Below are 20,410 nucleotides of genomic sequence, written 5' to 3' on the forward strand. Positions count from 1 at the left end.
ATTGAATGTGGCGCTGTATTGAATGTGGCGCTGTATTGAATGTGGGTCTGTATTGAATCTGGCACTGTATTGAATATGGCGCTGTATTGAATGTGGCGCCGTATTGAATGTGGGTCTGTATTGAATATGTCGCTGTATTGAATATGACTCTGTATTGAATGTGGCTCTGTTTCGAATATGGCTCTACATTGAATGTGGCTCTTTATTGAAAATGGCGCTGTATTGAATATCGCGCTGTATTGAATGTGGCTCTCTATTGAATATGGCGCTGTATTGAATGTGGCGCTGTATTGAATGTGGCACTGTATTGAATGTGGCTCTGTATTGAATATGGCGCTGTATTGAATATCGCGCTGTATTGAATGTGGCACTGTATTGAATATGGCACTGTCTTGAATATGGCTCTGTATTGAATATGTCGCTGTATTGAATCTGGCACTGTATTGAATGTGGCACTGTATTGATTATGGCACTGTATTGAATATGGCGCTGTATTGAATATGGCGCTGTATTGAATATCGCGCTGTATTGAATGTGGCTCTGTATTGAATATGTCGCTGTCTTGAATATGGCTCTGTATTGAATATGGCGCAGAATTGAATATGGCACTGTATTGAATGTGGCGCCGTATTGAATGTGGCACTGTATTGAATGTGGCGCCGTATTTATATGAAGCTGTATTGAATGTGGCACTGTATTGAATGTGGGTCTGTATTGAATATGGCACTGTATTGAATGTGGCACCGTATTGAATATTGCGCTGTATTGAATGTGGCGCCGTATTGAATATGGCGCTGTATTGAATGTGGCTCTTAATTGAATATGGCGCTGTATTGAATGTGGCGCTGTATTGAATGTGGGTCTGTATTGAATATGGCGCTGTATTGAATGTGGCGCTGTATTGAATATGGGACTGTATTGAATATGGCACTGTATTGAATGTGGCTCTGTATTGAATATGGCTCTGTATTGAATCTGGCGCTGTATTGAATATGGCGCTGTATTGAATGTGGCGTTGTATTGAATGTGCCACTATTTTGAATATGGCTCTGTATGGAATGTGGGTCTGTATTGAATCTGGCGCTGTATTGAATATGGCACTGTATTGAATGTGGCACTGTATTGAATCTGGCGCTGTATTGAATCTGGCGCTGTATTGAATAAGGCGCCGTATTGAATGTGGCGCTGTATTGAATGTGGCGCTGTATTGAATGTGGGTCTGTATTGAATCTGGCACTGTATTGAATATGGCGCTGTATTGAATGTGGCGCCGTATTGAATGTGGGTCTGTATTGAATATGTCGCTGTATTGAATATGACTCTGTATTGAATGTGGCTCTGTTTCGAATATGGCTCTACATTGAATGTGGCTCTTTATTGAAAATGGCGCTGTATTGAATATCGCGCTGTATTGAATGTGGCTCTCTATTGAATATGGCGCTGTATTGAATGTGGCGCTGTATTGAATGTGGCACTCTATTGAATGTGGCTCTGTATTGAATATGGCGCTGTATTGAATATCGCGCTGTATTGAATGTGGCACTGTATTGAATATGGCACTGTCTTGAATATGGCTCTGTATTGAATATGTCGCTGTATTGAATCTGATACTGTATTGAATGTGGCACTGTATTGATTATGGCACTGTATTGAATATGGCGCTGTATTGAATATGGCGCTGTATTGAATATCGCGCTGTATTGAATGTGGCTCTGTATTGAATATGTCGCTGTCTTGAATATGGCTCTGTATTGAATATGGCGCAGAATTGAATATGGCACTGTTTTGAATGTGGCGCTGTATTGAATATGACGCTGTATTGAATGTGGCACTGTATTGAATGTGGCACTGTATTGAATATGGCGCTGTATTGAATATGACGCTGTATTGAATATGCCGCTATATTGAATGTGGCTCTGTATCGAATACGGCACTGTCTTGAATGTGGCGCTTTATTGAATGTGGCACTGGCTTGAATGTGGCACTGTATTGAATATGGCTCTGTATTGACTATCGCGCTGTATTGAATGTGGTTCTGTAATGAAGTGGCACTGTATTGAAAGTGGCTCTGTATTGAATATGGCACTGTATTGAATGTGGTTCTATTGAATATGGCACTGTATCGAATATGGCGCTGTATTGAATGTGGCACTGTATTGAATGTGGCACTGTATTGAATATGGCGCTGTATTGAATATGGCACTGTATTGAATATGGCACTGTATTGAATATTGCACTGTATTGAATGTGGCGCTGTATTGAATATGGCACTGTATTGAATGTGGCACTTTATTGAATATGGCACTGTATTGAAAGTGGCTCTGTATTGAATATGGCACTGTATTGAATGTGGCTCTCTACTGAACATGGCACTGTATCGAATATGGCGCTGTATTGAATGTTGCTCTGTATTGAATATGGCGCTGTATTGAATATGGCACTGTTTTGAATGTGGCGCTGTATTGACTGTGGCACTGTGTTGAATATGGCGCTGTATTGAATATGGCACTGTTTTGAATGTGGCGCTGTATTGAATATGGCGCTGTATTGAATGTGGCACTGTATTGAATGTGGCACTGTATTGAATATGGCGCTGTATTGAATATGGCACTGTATTGAATATGGCACTGTATTGAATATTGCACTGTATTGAATGTGGCGCTGTATTGAATATGGCACTGTATTGAATGTGGCACTTTATTGAATATGGCACTGTATTGAAAGTGGCTCTGTATTGAATATGGCACTGTATTGAATGTGGCTCTCTACTGAACATGGCACTGTATCGAATATGGCGCTGTATTGAATGTTGCTCTGTATTGAATATGGCGCTGTATTGAATATGGCACTGTTTTGAATGTGGCGCTGTATTGAATATGGCGCTGTATTGAATGTGACGCTGTATTGAATATGGCGCTGTATTGAATATGGCACTGTATTGAATATGGCGCTGTATTGAATGTGACGCTGTATTGAATATGGCGCTGTATTGACTGTGGCACTGTGTTGAATATGGCGCTGTATTGAATATGGCACTGTTTTGAATGTGGCGCTGTATTGAATATGGCACTGTATTGAATGTGACGCTGTATTGACTATGGCGCTGTATTGAATATGGCACTGTTTTGAATATCGCGCTGTATTGAATGTGGCGCTGTATTGAATATGGCGCTGTATTGAAGTGGCACTGTATTGAATATAGCGCTGTATTGAATATGGCACTGTATTGAATGTGGCACTGTATTGAATGTGGCTCTTTATTGAATGTGGCGCTGCATTGAATATGGCACTGTATTGAATGTGGCTCTGTATTGAATATGGCACTGTATTGAATATGGCACTGTATTGATTGTGGCACTTTATTGAATGTGGCACTGTATTGAATGTTGCTCTGTATTGAATGTGGCACTGTATTGAATATGGCGCTGTATTGAATATGGCGCTGTATTGAATGTGGCGCTGTATTGAATGTGGCACTTTATTGAATGTGGCTCTGTATTGAATATGGCACTGTATTGAATATGGCGCTGTATTGAATATGGCACTGTATTGAATGTCCCTCTGTATTGAATGTGGCACTGTATTGAATATGGCGCTGTATTGAATGTGGCTCTGTATTGAATGTGGCACTGTATTGAATATGGCGCTGTATTGAATGTGGCACTGTATTGAATATGGCGCTGTATTGAATGCGGCTCTGTATTTAATGTGGTACTGTTTTGATTATGGCACTGTATTGAATATGGCGCTGTATTGAATATGGCGCTGTATTGAATATCGCGCTGTATTGAATGTGGCTCTGTATTGAATATGTCGCTGTCTTGAATATGGCTCTGTATTGAATATGGCGCAGAATTGAATATGGCACTGTTTTGAATGTGGCGCTGTATTGAATATGACGCTGTATTGAATGTGGCACTGTATTGAATGTGGCACTGTATTGAATATGGCGCTGTATTGAATATGACGCTGTATTGAATATGCCGCTATATTGAATGTGGCTCTGTATCGAATACGGCACTGTCTTGAATGTGGCGCTTTATTGAATGTGGCACTGGCTTGAATGTGGCACTGTATTGAATATGGCTCTGTATTGACTATCGCGCTGTATTGAATGTGGTTCTGTAATGAAGTGGCACTGTATTGAAAGTGGCTCTGTATTGAATATGGCACTGTATTGAATGTGGTTCTATTGAATATGGCACTGTATCGAATATGGCGCTGTATTGAATGTGGCACTGTATTGAATGTGGCACTGTATTGAATATGGCGCTGTATTGAATATGGCACTGTATTGAATATGGCACTGTATTGAATATTGCACTGTATTGAATGTGGCGCTGTATTGAATATGGCACTGTATTGAATGTGGCACTTTTTTGAATATGGCACTGTATTGAAAGTGGCTCTGTATTGAATATGGCACTGTATTGAATGTGGCTCTCTACTGAACATGGCACTGTATCGAATATGGCGCTGTATTGAATGTTGCTCTGTATTGAATATGGCGCTGTATTGAATATGGCACTGTTTTGAATGTGGCGCTGTATTGAATATGGCGCTGTATTGAATGTGACGCTGTATTGAATATGGCGCTGTGTGGAATATGGCACTGTATTGAATATGGCGCTGTATTGAATATGGCACTGTTTTGAATGTGGCGCTGTATTGACTGTGGCACTGTGTTGAATATGGCGCTGTATTGAATATGGCACTGTTTTGAATGTGGCGCTGTATTGAATATGGCGCTGTATTGAATGTGACGCTGTATTGACTATGGCGCTGTATTGAATATGGCACTGTTTTGAATATCGCGCTGTATTGAATGTGGTGCTGTATTGAATATGGCGCTGTATTGAAGTGGCACTGTATTGAATATAGCGCTGTATTGAATATGGCACTGTATTGAATGTGGCACTGTATTGAATGTGGCTCTTTATTGAATGTGGCGCTGCATTGAATATGGCACTGTATTGAATGTGGCTCTGTGTTGAATATGGCACTGTATTGAATATGGCACTGTATTGATTGTGGCACTTTATTGAATGTGGCACTGTATTGAATGTTGCTCTGTATTGAATGTGGCACTGTATTGAATATGGCGCTGTATTGAATGTGGCACTTTATTGAATGTGGCTCTGTATTGAATGTGGCACTTTATTGAATGTGGCTCTGTATTGAATACGGCACTGTATTGAATATAGCGCTGCATTGAATGTGGCACTGTATTGAATATGGCACTGTTTTGAATGTGGTGCTGTATTGAATATGGCGCTGTATTGAATGTGACGCTGTATTGAATATGGCGCTGTATTGAATATGGCACTGTATTGAATATGGCACTGTATTGAATGTTGCACTTTATTGAATGTGGCACTGTATTGAATATGGTACTGTATTGAATGAGGCGCTCTATTGAATATGGCACTGTATTGAATGTCGCTCTGTATTGAATGTGGCACTGTATTGAATATGGCGCGGTATTGAATGTGGCTCTGTATTGAATGTGGCACTGTATTGAATATGGCGCTGTATTGAATGTGGCGCTGTATTGAATATGGCGCTGTATTGAATGTGGCTCTGTATTTAATGTGGTACTGTTTTGATTATGACGCTGTATTGAATGCCTTTCGAAAGTCCATGGATGCCATATCAACAACATTACTGTTATTGTCTCTTTTTCTTACCCCTTCAAAGATTTCTAGCATGTTGGCCAAACACAGTCTTTCTTTCAGAATATCGTCTTCTTGTCACTCATTTACTAATGGTGCACTAATGGAAGATTTTGTGATTCTCCTTTATGTTCACAGCCAGTCTTTTGTTATAATTCCACTTTCCTTCTCTAACATATTTTCTCCCCACTCTCCTGTTACACCCATGAAGTTCTCACTTTGTTCACCTTCCACTTCCCTTTTGAAGAAATACACCGTGTCTATATCTGAACCATCTCCTCTTTGAAGGTAGTCTGTTGGTCTGCCACAGATCTTCCTATCATCCTTTTATTTCAGTTTATCGCCCCAGCTCTACTCTTGCCCCATTGAAGTTGCCTCAACTAGATTAATTCTTGTTCTGGATTGCCCATTGTCCTTTTTTATCATCATCCTAAACCTTAACTCTTCTAAACCAATGATGACTCCCTCCTTTATATTCAACCGCTGACACGGGATCAGTTCGGCACTCCTCATTTCCTTCACTCAGATCCAGGGCCTTATTTGTAGTTAGACTGAACACAGGCTGCCATATGAAATTATTCTGAACACAATCGAGGATTGTTTGCTCAGCTCCACCCTTAATGCTAGTCTATGCACAGGTAGTTTACACCCCCAATATAATGTTGACATATCGCTATGTAATTTCCCTGCGGATTTCTTCCTCTACAACCTTTCCATAGTTAGTTGCCTATGCAGTAATTGCAATGGTGTTTTTCCTTCACTCTCACCTGATTGTTTCTGTCCTTGACTCCCTCTGGAACATCCACATTCTCCATATTCCAGAGCTCCCCTCCACCAATACCACCGACCTTCCTGCTTTACTTTGTTTCTCATCTTATGTGAACATCTATTTCTGGGAATATTTAACACCCAGCTCTGCCTTTCCTTGAGCAAATGCTTAATTACCACCATAACTTCATATGGTAATCTTTGACTGTAACTTCCCAATCTTATTTATAACACTCCATGCACTCACACACGTGCACATTAATCTTGATTTAAACCTCATTATTTCCTCCATTATTCTTACTTGACCTATTGATTTTCTGTTCTCAATGCTCATGTGTGTGGTGCTCCAAGTTTTTTGTGTGCCTTCTTTTCTTCACTTTATTTTTTCTTGGTTCAAATTGTTAAAAGTCCTCTCAGCAGCACTAACAAAAATGTTCTGCCAGGAACTCAATCCCAGCTCTGTTCCGGTGCCATCTCTCTCACAGTGAACCCCAGTGTCCAGGAATCTAAAGCCATCCATCCTGCATCATCTTCCAGCCACTCATTCATCTGCCTTCTCCTTGCATTTCTGTATTCACTTGCATGTGACTCTGGGAATATTGCAGAGATGGCTACATTTAGAATACTGTTTGCTATTTTGCTAAGTAACTTTTAAAGTTAAGAATTATATCTCTCTTCCTATTCAAATCATTTGGACTATTGCGGATCATGGCTGTTTACTCTCCCCCACAATGATGCCCTAGACGGGTCGTTCTGCTATAATGCAGTAATTGTGTTCCCCTGCAACTCTGTGTGATAGAAAATCGCACTGAGAAAAACAGCTACAGAAACTCGTGCTGCAGAAGACCAAGATAGAAAATCATTATACCTGATCAGTAGAAAGTCTACATTGGCCAAATGTCATCCACAATTTGTCAATTGTGTTATAGCCAATTCGTGTTGACGAAACGTGCGCTATGACAGAACAACCTATAATTGTTCTGTGACATCCTTGATCCTTGCCTCAGGAAGGCAACATTCCATCCTGGAGTTTGTCAGAAACGTTGGTCTGTTTCCTTCACTAATGAAACCCCTATCACATGATCACTGTTCCTGCTGCTTCTTAGTTCACTCCTGTACAGCTGAGCTGGTCATGGTATCACAAACAAGGCTCTGTTGCACTCCCTTGAGGAACCAATTTCCAAAATGGAAAACTGATTTGTGAGCAGGAACATGGGGGACTCCTGCATTACCTATCTGTTTCTCTTGAACTGTCTGGTGGCCACCCATTCTCAGGCCCTTAAGTCTTGGCATGACCACCTGTCTGAGTGTGTTGTCCACATAACTCTCAGCTTCGCAGATGTGCCACAGTGACTCCAGTTTCTCCTCAAGCTCTGAATCCTGCAGCTCAGGTTTCTGCAGCTGGGAGCACTTATTGCACAGGTTCTCATCCAAGACACCAATAGGCTCCATGACTTCCCACATACTACAGGCCATATATTTCTGGCGGCCCAGATGAGTGCAGCTCCAACTTGACAGCATCCAAGGCAAAGCAGCCTGCTTCAGAGCTGTCTGTTTTGTATCCTGGATAACATTGATCTCATAACTAATGCAGCCAGAACCAGACTGATCATTAATCCGAATGCTGTTCCTGGAGCAATGCTGCAGCAGTATGAGTGTTCTGTTTGCTTACTCACTAGAAATCACTGCACTCCCCAGAGAAATACATGGCAAAAAGTGCTCTTAAATGTTGGCTTGATAAAATGTCCATGTAAACACCAGTATTTCTTTATTTCTGTGTGTTAATCAGTGAAAACAGCTGACTGATTTGTGCGTAATGAAAAGCCATCAAAATGACACAGTTTCAAAAATATCATTGCTTGAATGTATTTTACAGGTATATTCAATAACATACAAAGAAAAGTCTTATTCCTGTATAGACAGTATACAAATTCACCTGCATCCCATATGCCTATAACACAAGTGTTAGCCTCATTTACTGAGGTAAGACACATCCAAAAATTAGCATCACATGTAACACAAAACTATTTATTATTTTACTCCTGTTTGCACATTTCAAAATAAACTTACATATTTTCATTTCTTTCTAATAACTCAGATAGCTCTTGGTTTCTCTTTGGCACTCGTATTCTTTCCTACTGAAGGGCCACAGTTCATCCTCTTGTATCTCCAACAACTCTCCAGCTCTTCATCTGTGATTCTCAGCCGATTATTGAATTGTGAGGGTTGAGGTGATGAAAGCAGATATCTCAGTCCAGCTCGATCCTGCTCTTCCTGGTATCCACCGATACAACATGCCCCAGCAGATGTGGTGAACAAGTGCCCAAAGGTCTCACCCTTCCCTATCTCAAGGACTCCAAAGTCAATTGTTTTTCACTTCCAGTCACCACAGTGAACATTAACTAATTTGATTTTGGATCATACAGGAAAACCTTTCAGTTTCTGTCTTTATCAGCATGTTTCGATCTTTTAATATCCAATGTACAAACAACTTTCGTGCAGAAGCACTCGTATACCTGTACGTATTTTAGAGCATATAATCTGTAATATTTTCTCTGATGCAGGAGCCTGTTCCCAAACTTTGGGGAACAATAGATTGTTGTTTCTTTTCTTGGTCAAGAAACTACATGAAATTGAAAATTATTTTTAATCTTAGTAATTCTCAATCTGTTCCGAAATCCGAGTTTAGTTTGGCCCAGAACTTTAAGACCTTTTCCTACTTAGGGTGTCTCTTCTAAGCCCACCTTACATTCTCAGGCTACCAAAGACTTGCCAACATAAGAAGGATCAAATTCTCTTACCATTCATCTCAACCTCTGTTGACTATCTACATTACAATAAATATTACTGTCTGCATTCCCTCTTCCCTTGCTCTTCCGAGAATCAAATGCAATGACTGATTATCTCTTTCTCCTCCTTGCACTGTCACTGAGTCAAAATCATGAAGACTCTACTTTTATCACTCACCTTTTCCCTCATATGATATCCAGGATTCCCAAACCCAAACTGTCACCACCTTCATGCAATTTCCTGATTCATCCTATCTTCTTCATTTCTTTGAGTGTTGATCTAGCTTTGGATGATAGCCCCAGCTGTTCACCTGCGATTCTCAACAGTAACTGTAGGTAACTGTGGGTTCAAGGAAATGTTCACCCTCATGGATTAACCCACCTTACCTTCCAACTATTTTCAATTCACACAGTACAATGTTGAGCTGAACACTAATGTTGCACAAAATGTAACTGGTGTCAGAAATAGCTTTGAAGCTATTATATACACAGCTGGAATTTTCTAGTAAGCTGCACTCAAATGAGGAGTGGTAAAAAGCAAGAGCACCAAGAAACCCAAATAAAAGCCTAAAGAAAGTTCAATAATTACACAGTCGACCTTCCACCACCTGCATTAGAAAGGACAGTACATGGATTCTGGAACTTTTAACTGTGCTGCTGTGCATGTTATGAAGAATATAAAATTAATGACACTGTTCCACATTTTTAAAATAACTCATGATTTAAGGGTTTGTTCCACAATAATATTCTTATAAAATTGGAAACCTTTTATGAATCGCTGCTTAGGCCACAAAGTGAGCTTTGTGCCCAAAAGAGACAACAGAAGAATTTTGCACTGTTTAATCGTTTTGGGGCCTTTTTTTATTCAGCTCTTTGTAATCTCGTCACTGTGTAAGTATGTTATTCTGTGAACGCCCCCTCTATTATCCTATGAAGTGTTGGTGATAGTGGGGCACAATGTTTAGAGCGTTCATGCGAAATTGGAACGTGATGTTATTAATGCAGCGAAGAGGCCATTTATTTTTGAAGGATTGGTGTCTCCATGACATGAATTATTATCCGAATGTGCTGATATGTGTTTCGGAATAATTGTTTCTACTACGGTATATGAATTATTTCTGGCATTTTTCCTGCATTGTATGTCATTTTAAATTCTGGATTTAACTTTTGAACAAAATATGATTGATATAATGCGAAAGTCAACACCATCTGCTGTTGTTGAGATGAATAATGGAGGCGTAGATCTGTTCTGCTACCTGTTGCAGTTTGTATGGTTCAATCTGCCTGTAGAGCATGCAAAACAATACTTTTCACTGTATCTCCGTACATGTGACAACAATAAATCAAATAAGGTGGAAATTTATAGACGTCTGTGGTAAGGTGAGGCACAGTGGGAGGAGACACTTGTGGAGCATTAATACTGAATAAGACCAGCTAAAATGGTCAGAATTGGACTGGTTCTACGCTGAAAATCCATGTTAAATCAGGACTGCAGAAAACAACGTCTGTGACAAAAAAGAGAAGTTAAGGTCTTGGGGTGGGGGCAACCAGAAACCCCCAAGGGGAGACTTTCTTTTATGTACAAAAGTGGCACCACTGATACAGAGAGAGTGGCGCCAAACTGCAATGTCAAATATCCCACTGAAAAGCGGAAAGAGTGTGACCATTTGGAAACACAGGAATACGAACATTATCCTCTGCACCAATGCTAATAATGAATGAGGCTGCAGACTTTATTGTTAGACTGAATCGATTTCATCAACTTCTTAAATGCTCCACCACATTCACTATTGCTGTGTTTTATTATGTTGATCAATCAAAAATAATTATTAGAGAGAGTGCTGCATCAAACCAAATGTCGTTTGGAAAGTAATCCATCAGCCCGTACCAATTGACCTGAATCAGTTGGATGGTACAGGTCACCTACACTAGTCAGCTGTCACTTTGCTGCAGCTTTACAACGTCACGTCAGAAGGATTGGTCTTTCTTTAAATGTTCTCACCTCTTCTCTCTTCAAATTTTTCTTCTTTCCTCCCACGTAGCCATTGTAATGACTGTGGCTGCCTCCTTTGCTGCAGCCAGCCCCAGCTAGCCTGAAATGTAGAAGGCGCCCATTGATGCACTTTAATTTACAAAAGTTGCATGGGGACAGAAAGAAAAGCCAGTAATCCTGACAGCAGGGGCTCACAAACACCAAAAGCAGGCTTTCTTAGGTTTGCGTGCTTTATTCTTCAGCTCTTGTTTTTGACTAGTCTGTGTATCCGTGTTGCCTCTGGGTAGGTGCGGCTGGTGTGAACTTTCATCTTCACTTTCCAGTGCTCGTAGTACTTGATGGAATCTGCCTTCTTGTTGTCTGAAGTCATATTCTACACTAGGAGAAAGTACAGACAGATCAAATAAAACTGCTGCCAGTTCAAGACATAATTCTGTTAAAACCATGAGTTAACACTAGCAATACATTTTGCTTTCCCTTTTTTTCCCTTCCAAATTATTGGTGGATTGATTTAGACTCTGACTTTTTGCCTCTGGGGTCTCTGCATATCCATTCCAACACTGCAAGGATGAAAATCTTCTCTCTATGTCAAGAGCTTTGGGCAGTTACATTCCAGCTTGAAGTAGTCAGATACCTAACGTATTTCTGGGTATAATGCAGAAGATGCACGATCAGTTCATTCCAAAAAGGAAGAAAGATCCTGAGGGGAGGCAGGGATTGCCGTGGCTGACGAGGGAAGTTAAGGACCATATAAAAACAAAAGGGAAAAAGTATAACGTAGCAAAGATGAGTGGGAAATCGGAGGACTGGGAAGTTTTTAAAGAACAACAGAGGATAACTAAAAAGGAAATACGCAAAGAAAAAATAAGGTACAAAGATAAACTGGCCAAAAATATAAAGGAGGATGGTGAAGGCTTTTTTAGGTATGTGAAAAGAGAAAAAATGGTTAAGACTAAAATTTTGAAGACAGAAACGGGTGAATTTATTATGGGGAACAAAGAAATGGCAGAAGAGTTGAATTGCTACTTTAGATCTGTCTTCACTGGGGAAGACACGAGCAATCTCCCAGATGTAATAGTGGCTGAAGGACCTGAACTGAAGGGAATTTATATTAGGCAGGAAATGATGTTGGAGAGATTCTTAGGTCTGAAGGTTGATAAGTCCCTGAAGCCTGATGGTCTACATCCCAGGGTACTGAAGGAGGTGGCTCTAGAAATCGTGGATGCATTGGTGATCATTTTCCAATGTTCTATAGATTCAAGATCAGTTCCTGCGAATTGGAGGGTGGTTAATGTTGTCCCACTTTTTAAGAAAGGACGGAGAGAGAAAACAGAGAATTATAGACCAGTTAGTCTGACCTTAGTGGTGGAAAAAATGCTGGAGTCAATTATAAAGGATGAAATTACGACACATCTGGATAGCAGTAACAGGATAGGTCAGAGTCAGCATGGATTTATGAAGGGTATATCATGCTTGACTAATCTTCTGGAATTTTTTGAGAATGTAACTATGAAGATGAACAAGGGAGATCCAGTGGCTGTAGTATACCTGGACTTTCAGAAAGCCTTTGATAAGGTCCCATATAGAAGGTTAGTGAGCAAAATTAGGGCACATGGTATTAGGGGCAAAATACTGACATGGAATGAAAATTGGTTGGCTGACAGGAAACAAAGAGTAGTGATAAACGGCTCCCTTTTGGAATGGCAGGCGGTGACCAGTGGTGTGCCACAGGGATCAGTGCTGGGACCGCAGCTTTTTACAATGTACATTAATGATATAGATGAAGGTATTCAAAGTAATATTAGCAAATTTGCAGATGACACAAAGCTGGATGGCAGGGTGAAATGTGAGGAGGATGTTAGGAGAATACAGGGTGACCTGGACAGGCTAGGTGAGTGGACGGATGCATGGCAGATGCAGTTTAATGTAGATAAATGTGTGGTTATTCACTTTGGTGGCAAGAACAGGAAGGCAGATTACTACCTAAATGGAGTCAAGTTAGGTAGAGGGGCAGTACAACGAGATCTAGGTTTCTTGTATATCAGTCAATGAAAGCAAGCATGCAGGTACAGCAGGCAGTGGAGAAAGCTAATAGCATGCTGGCCTTCATAACAAGAGGAATTGAGTATAGAAGCAAAGAGGTCCTTCTGCAGCTAGACAGGGCTCTGGTGAGACCGCACCTGGAATACTGTGCGCAGTTTTGGTCCCCAAATTTGAGGAAAGACATTCTGGCTATTGAGGGAGTGCAGCATAGGTTCACGAGGTCAATTCCTGGAATGGCGGGACTATCTTACGCTGAAAGATTGGAGCGACTGGGCTTGTATACCCTTGAGTTTAGAAGGCTGAGAAGGGATCTGATTATTAAAGGATTGGACATTCTGGAGGCAGGAAGCATGTTTCCGCTGATGGGTGGGTCCTGAACCAGAGGACACAGTTTAAAAATAAGGGGTAGGCCACTTAGAACAGAGTTAAGGAGAAACTTCTTCACCCAGAGAGTGGTGGGTGTGTGGAATGCTCTGCCCCAGAGGGCTGCGGAGGCCAAGTCTCTGGATACTTTCACGAAAGAGTTGGATAGAACTCTTAAGGATAGTGGAATCAATAGTTATGGGAATAAGGCAGGACCAGGATACTGATTGTGGAGGATCAGCCATGATCATAATGAATGGTGGTACTGGCTGGAAGGGCAGAATGGCTTACTCCTGCACCTATTGTCTATTGTCTATTGTACATAACAAGATGCTGATTGTCCATGGAGAGTGGGTAGGCTCTAGGGAATACAAGAATGTCACTCGGTTACAGCAAAAGTGATGTTCAGAGTTTGCGTTTGTGCAGAGGGGACATCACGTTGTACCTGACCTTGTTAGACATGCCGCTGAAGAGCAAAGTGCTGCCACTGAAGTATTTTTGGGGCTTGCCTCCACAAGGGTAACACTTACTTCCCTATCATATTATTAACAATATTTGCTTCTGTTAATAGGACCTTGGAAATCAGAAAGCTCAAAAAGAACAATATTTCTGACGTGCAAAAATTCAGTTTCTTTCCAAAATAACTCATCAGAGGCTGGCAACCCATTCCCAATCGTCCTTTGTTTACAAATGCAGAGCCTTGGGCAATAGCACAGCCTCTTGCTGAGTCAGGCATTCAGGGCTCAATTCCCCTGACTTTCATCCTTTTATATCAGCCAGGGCTCCATGACTGGACAGGATTAAGAACCTCAATCAGGGAACACATACTCTATGAGGTCCAGCTGACTGACATCAATACAAGCATTAGACTTTCATCCTGAACTGAACGAGATAAGATGAGATTAAATTCCCTACTGTGTGCAAACAGGCCCTTCGGCCCAACAAGTCCATACCGACCCTTCGAAGAGTAACCCACCCAGACTCAATTCCCTACATCAACCCCTGACTAATGCACCTAACTCTATGGTCAATTTAGCATGGCCAATTCACCTGACCTGCACATCTTTTGGATTGTGGGAGGAACCCGGAGCACCCAGAGGTAACCCATGCAGACACAGGGAGAATGGGCAAACTCCACGCAGACAGTTGCCTGAGGCTGGAATCAAATCCAGTCCCTGGCGCTGTGAGGCAGCAGTACTAACCACTGAGCCACTGTGTCGCCTGTGCAGCACTGTGCTCTTCAGCAGTAAGTCTAACAAGGTTAGATACAACATAGCGTCCCCTCTGCACAAATGCAAACTCTGAACATCACTTTTGCTGCAACTGAGTGACATTCTTGTGTTCCCTAGAGCCTACCCTCCATTGACAATCAGCATCTTGTTATGTACCTTAGATATCTGACGACTTCAAGCTAGTATGTAACTGAGCAAAGCTCTTGACATAGAGAGAAAGTTTTCATCCTTGCAGTGTTGGAATGGATATGGGCACAGATCCCACAGGCAATGGCCAGGACTGCTCTTGTTCTGCTGTCATTGTCTCAGGAGACAATGGTCCTTCCTTTGCAACCTCAATGAAGGAAAGCTGTAGAGCAAGTATATCTCCAAGCAATTGCCTGTCCATTGATATTGAGAAAAGAATAAAGCCCAGAATGTTAGCTCTCTGCCCAACCTATAATTTTAAGCTAAATGTGATAAAATCCCTGTTACATTTTTTCTTCTCTCTCTGTACACTTTGGTGTACAATGCTGACCTGGAAAGTTAAAGTTTACAATCCCCTACAAATGGCTTCACAGGTCTTAAACATTACCTGAGATTTTACATTTAGTATGCTATTCCCTTGGAATGTAGGACTTATAGAGTCATAGAGATGTACAGCATGGAAACAGACCCTTCGGTCCAACCCGTCCATGCTGACCAGATATCCCAACCCAATCTAGTCCCACCTGCCAGCACCCGGCCCATATCCCTCCAAATCCTTCCTATTCATATACCCATCAAAATGCTTCTTAAATGTTGCAATTGTACCAGCCTCCACCACATCCTCTGGCAGCTCATTCCATACACGTTCCACCCTCAGTGTGAAACGTTGCTCCGTAGGTCTCTTTTATATCTTTCCCCTCTCACCCTAAACCTATGCCCAACTCCCCGACCCTAGGGAAAAGATTTTGCCTATTTACTCTATCCATGCCCCTCATGATTTTGTAAACCTCTATAACGTCATCCCTCAGCCTCCGACTCTCCACGGAAGACAGCCCCAGCCTGTTCAGCCTCTCCTTGTAGCTCAAATCCTCCAGCCCTGGCAACATCCTTGTAAATCTTTTCTGAACCCTTTCAAGTTTCACAACACCTTTCCGATAGGAAGGAGACCAGAATTGCATGCAATATTCCAACAGTGGCCTAACCAATGTCCTGTACAGCCCCAACATGACCTCCCAACTCCTGTACTCAATACTCTGACCAATAAAGAAAGCATACCAAATGCCTTCTTCACTATCCTATCTACCTGCGACTCCACTTTCAAGGAGCTATGAACCTGCTCTCCAAGGTCTCTTTGTTCAGCAACCCTCCCTAGGACCTTACCATTAAGTGTATAAGTCCTGCTAAGATTTGCTTTCCCAAAATGCAGCACTTCACATTTATCTGAATTAAACTCCATCTGCCACTCTCAGCCCATTGGCCCATCTGGTCACGATCCTGTTGCAATCTGAGGTAGCCCTCTCCACTCCAATGTTGGTGTCATCTGCAAACTTACAAACTGTACCCCTTATGCTCTCATCCAAATCATTTATGTAAATGACAAAAAGTAGAGGACCCACTTCAGAGCATGGATAGACCCTTTATGCCCTCAAGGAGGAGAAAGGGAGGACTGCAGATGCTGGAGAGTCAGAGTCAAAGAGTGTGGTACTGGAAAAGCTCAAGAGGTCAGGCAGCAACCAAGGAGCATGAGAGTCAGTGTCTTGAGCATAGGCATTCCTGACGAAGGGCTTATGCCCAAAACATTGATTCTCCAGCTCCTGAGATGCTGCCTGACCTGCTGTGCTTTTCCAACACCACACGCTTTGACACTTAATCCTTCAAGTCTGTCGTACCATTTATTAAGATCATGGTTGATCTGGCAGGGATCTTGGTTCAACCTTGCTGTCTGACTACCCTCCCCCAACAAGCCGTGTCTATCAAAACTCTAACTGTCTTAAATAAATTCACTGACTGACCTCCAGTGTTTACTGGAGAATAAAATTCTAATTGATGTAGACTGATGGTCTTCTGAGGGAAAAGAATAAGGCAGACATCTTATTCTGCAACAGGATTCCCTCGTCTCTCCCGCAAGAAGAAGCATCCTCTCATATTGCCCATCTCAAACCCTCTCTGGATGTGTCAATAAGGTCACTGTCATTCTTCTAACCTCCGATGGTTAATACAGGCACATCTTTCTCCAAAGGATAGGCCCTGTATCTCAGGAATGAGTTGAGTGAACTTTCGATGGAGTGCCTTCAATTATCGGTTTTCAGTTGAGGAGACCCAAAATTGTACACAGTAATGGTCTCAGGGCTGCAGTAAAATCATTGAGATACTGTATCATTGTGGTATTCATAGACAAAATACTTGAGCATTAACCACTGAGACAGACTTGCAATTTTGCAGAGGTTTGTTGGGTCTTGAGGCCTATGAAAAATGTGATCAGAGCCCAAGTGCTGAAGACTTGCCTCTTTTTCTGGTAGATACTTTTTTTTGCTGGTAGAGGGAAAGATATGAGATTAAAATCACACAGTTGGGAAATTCATACTCAGCAATACTTCACTCTATTATACGGGAGTCACAAATTGATGGAGGTATAAGTGTTCTTGATGGGCAGATAACATCTGTTTAATTGTCCTGATCTGAAGCTATTTAAATCCCCAACTCTTTATAAAATGATTAAACAGATTCAATTGAATAAACAAAACAATATACATTGCAGGAGTGCATTGATTTGTGGGCCATCAGGTGGAGCTTCAAAGAAAAATTAGGATCTATTCCTGCTGCAATAGACTTGGCATTTCCTAGGACTGCTGTTACACCTGAGACCTACATAGACACTTGACCAATTGCTTCGAAGCACTTATCTCAATCATGGACTGAGTTCATATTTTGATTGGCAGTTTTAAGAAGATATTAAAAATTATCTGTCTCTAAATAGAATTTTTTTTTTGAATAAGAAATGAAAAATATGAGAGGATTTAAAATGTTTGGATACCTTTCATGATTTTTTTTTCTGTCACAAATGTGCTTGGGTTAGAGCTCTCTTTGAGCATTTTCCTTCAATTCTGATCGTTTGTACTGATTCTGTGTACTGGACAAACGCCTATGTCCAGTACGCAGACTGGGCATGAGCATGTGAGCTGGCAATAAGGTAACAATGGGGAAGCAGTGGTGTGGTGTACTGTCACTGTAATAGTAATCCAGATCTTCTGGCTTATGTTCTGGGGCTCAGCTTTCTGTGAATGTCTCCCTTTCAATTATATATCTGGTTTCTCTGCTGATAGTTTGCTATTATGTCTGATTCCAGCACCTGAGTAGACAAAGTTTCAGATTAGACCAACTGTGTAAAAAGATTTCTCCTTATTTTGCCAAAGAAGCGAACTCTTTCTTGAATGACTCCAATATTCTGTCTCAACCACCACTCTTGGTATCCAATTCCAGATTCTGTGAAAAGAAAACCATTTTCATCTTTGCTGTCCAATAGCCCCTTGATACTGCCCTCAGTTCTGTTCATATCTCTCTTCCAAAATATCATTGCATTATTTCCGTTCTGTATCCTATTTTGTATCTTGTATATTATCTTGCATCATTTTCCTTTACCCATCATGATCTTAACAGTAACCAAAGCAATTTTAGGCCTTATCCAGACCATAGTGCTTGCACCTGACTTCATTACCTTCCTTCAGTGTTTTAAAGATTTGCCATCCTGCAATTTAAACTCTTTAGTAATATTTTGAAGTTAAGCTCTCAAAAATAATAATAAAAGACTTCCATTCCTGATGTCCATCATTTTTAGTTCTGTAGTTGCCTTTTATGAACTAAGGCTCTGCACTGTTTTAGTGGAATCATGAACTTGATATAAAGGAACTAATGACTACACTTAAATAAACCTACTCGGAAATTTAATACCAGTCTCTGGACTGTAAATAATGCACAGTGGGAATTCAACTGCAAAATAATTTCAATTATTTTTGTTGCTTTATTGCTGTTTCCATGCTCGCGCACCGAGAATGAGCAGAATATCAAAACTTGCCAGTTCCAGCAAATTCCAGAAATGAATTTTTGACATTTTCTCAAATTAACCAATACCATTAAAACAAATGATCGCTGCCTATCGATGCTAACTACCGGTCACCTGAAATAGAGAAAAGGGAAGGCCTTTTAGAATGGAGACAAGGAGAAACTTCTTACAGCCAGAGAGTGGGGAATCTATGGAATTCATTGCCACAGAAGGCTGTGGAGATCAGGTCATTGAGTAAATTTAAGACGGAGGTAGATAGGTTCTTGATTGTCCAGGGGATCAAGGGTTACAGGGAGAAAGCGGGAGAATGGGGTTGAGGAACTTATCAGCCATGATTGAATGGTGGAGCAGACTCGATGGGCTGAATGGCCTAATTTCTTCTCCTATGCCCTGTGGTCTTATAAAACAAAATGATTTTAACCTTAATTCCATTCACATAAGCTTCCAAAGGAAAGTGAACATATCCTTAAAAGGCCAACTTGGAGAAAGATTGAATGTGGTACTAATTGGATAACTCTTTCAGAGAGGTAACAGGTCAAATGGCCTCTTCCTTTTCTGTTTGGATACTTGATATCACAGTGTTTCAAAACATATGAAGCACAAAAAGATGACCCTTTTACATAATGGTTACCAAGAACAAAACTCGACTGATGGTTTGGATACAAAGTTTAAACTGGATTTTCCAGCTTACAAATGGAAATAACTATGGGATGTCAGGAATGCAGCTGTCAATGAGTTCTCCCTTGAGAGAGCCAGCACAGACACAGTGGGCAAAATAGCCTTCTTCTGTGCTGTAATGAAATCAGAGGTTATACAACACCAGGTTTTAGTCCAACAGACTTATTTAAAATCACAAGCTTTTGAAACGCTGCTCTTTTATCACCTGATGCAGGAGCAGCACTCTGAAAGCTTGTGATTTCACATAAATCTATTGGACTAGAATCTGGTGCCATGTGATTTCTGACTTTGTCCACCCCATTCCAACACCAGCATCTCCACATCATCTGCTGTAATGATTCGAGGAGCAGATGTGTGAGGAGAAGTTATAAAATTTAGTCAAGAGGACTGTACATCGAGTGTGAACCAGGTTCCACAAGGAACAATAACTATCTCACACAGTCTGTTTCAGAAGAAGACAAATGGTTATAGATTGAAGGACATCATTCTATGTCAGGAATCGTTTCCATCTTACTGACTGCAATGGGTATGTCAGATGAATCAGTCGAGCTCAATGATTTAAAGAAAGTACTGACTGAAATTGTGGCTTCTGTTGTGTGACCATAGCAGCTGCTCTCTCATTAGAGAGAAGCGACTGGTGGTGATTCAATCCAAGGGCCACCAGACTTAGGTGAGGGAAGAGGTTGAGAAGGAGAGTCCTTCATGGTAACCTCAAACCGGTGATGGGAATTGAGCCCATACTGCAAGCCAGGGTTCCAACCGACTGAGCTAAACTGGGTTCCCTCCACGTCATAGCTGATAAAGACTGGGCGGCACAGTGGCTCACTGGTTAGCACTGCTGCCTC

The 20,410-nt window shown here is 41.2% G+C and overlaps 2 protein-coding genes across 3 annotated transcripts in view; one reads left to right on the forward strand and one right to left on the reverse strand.

The window, feature by feature from the left end:
* The window catches only part of LOC140492226 (dedicator of cytokinesis protein 2-like), a 731,998-nt gene that overhangs the window by 337,464 nt on the left and 374,124 nt on the right, over nt 1-20,410 (forward strand). The gene's annotated exons all lie outside the window — the stretch shown is intronic.
* LOC140492224 (protein INSYN2B-like) overlaps nt 8,282-20,410 on the reverse strand; it is an 87,504-nt gene continuing 75,375 nt past the window's right edge. The window contains exon 4 of one of the 2 annotated variants that reach the window (XM_072591132.1): nt 8,282-11,600. In XM_072591132.1, the coding sequence (XP_072447233.1) occupies nt 11,414-11,600 (187 nt within the window). In that variant the 3' untranslated portion in view covers nt 8,282-11,413. The remainder of the gene's footprint in view (nt 11,601-20,410) is intronic. The other variant, XM_072591133.1, reaches the window with a different exon arrangement.

This window comes from Chiloscyllium punctatum, chromosome 20 (assembly GCF_047496795.1).
Source record: "Chiloscyllium punctatum isolate Juve2018m chromosome 20, sChiPun1.3, whole genome shotgun sequence".
Taxonomy (NCBI): Eukaryota; Metazoa; Chordata; class Chondrichthyes; order Orectolobiformes; family Hemiscylliidae; genus Chiloscyllium; species Chiloscyllium punctatum.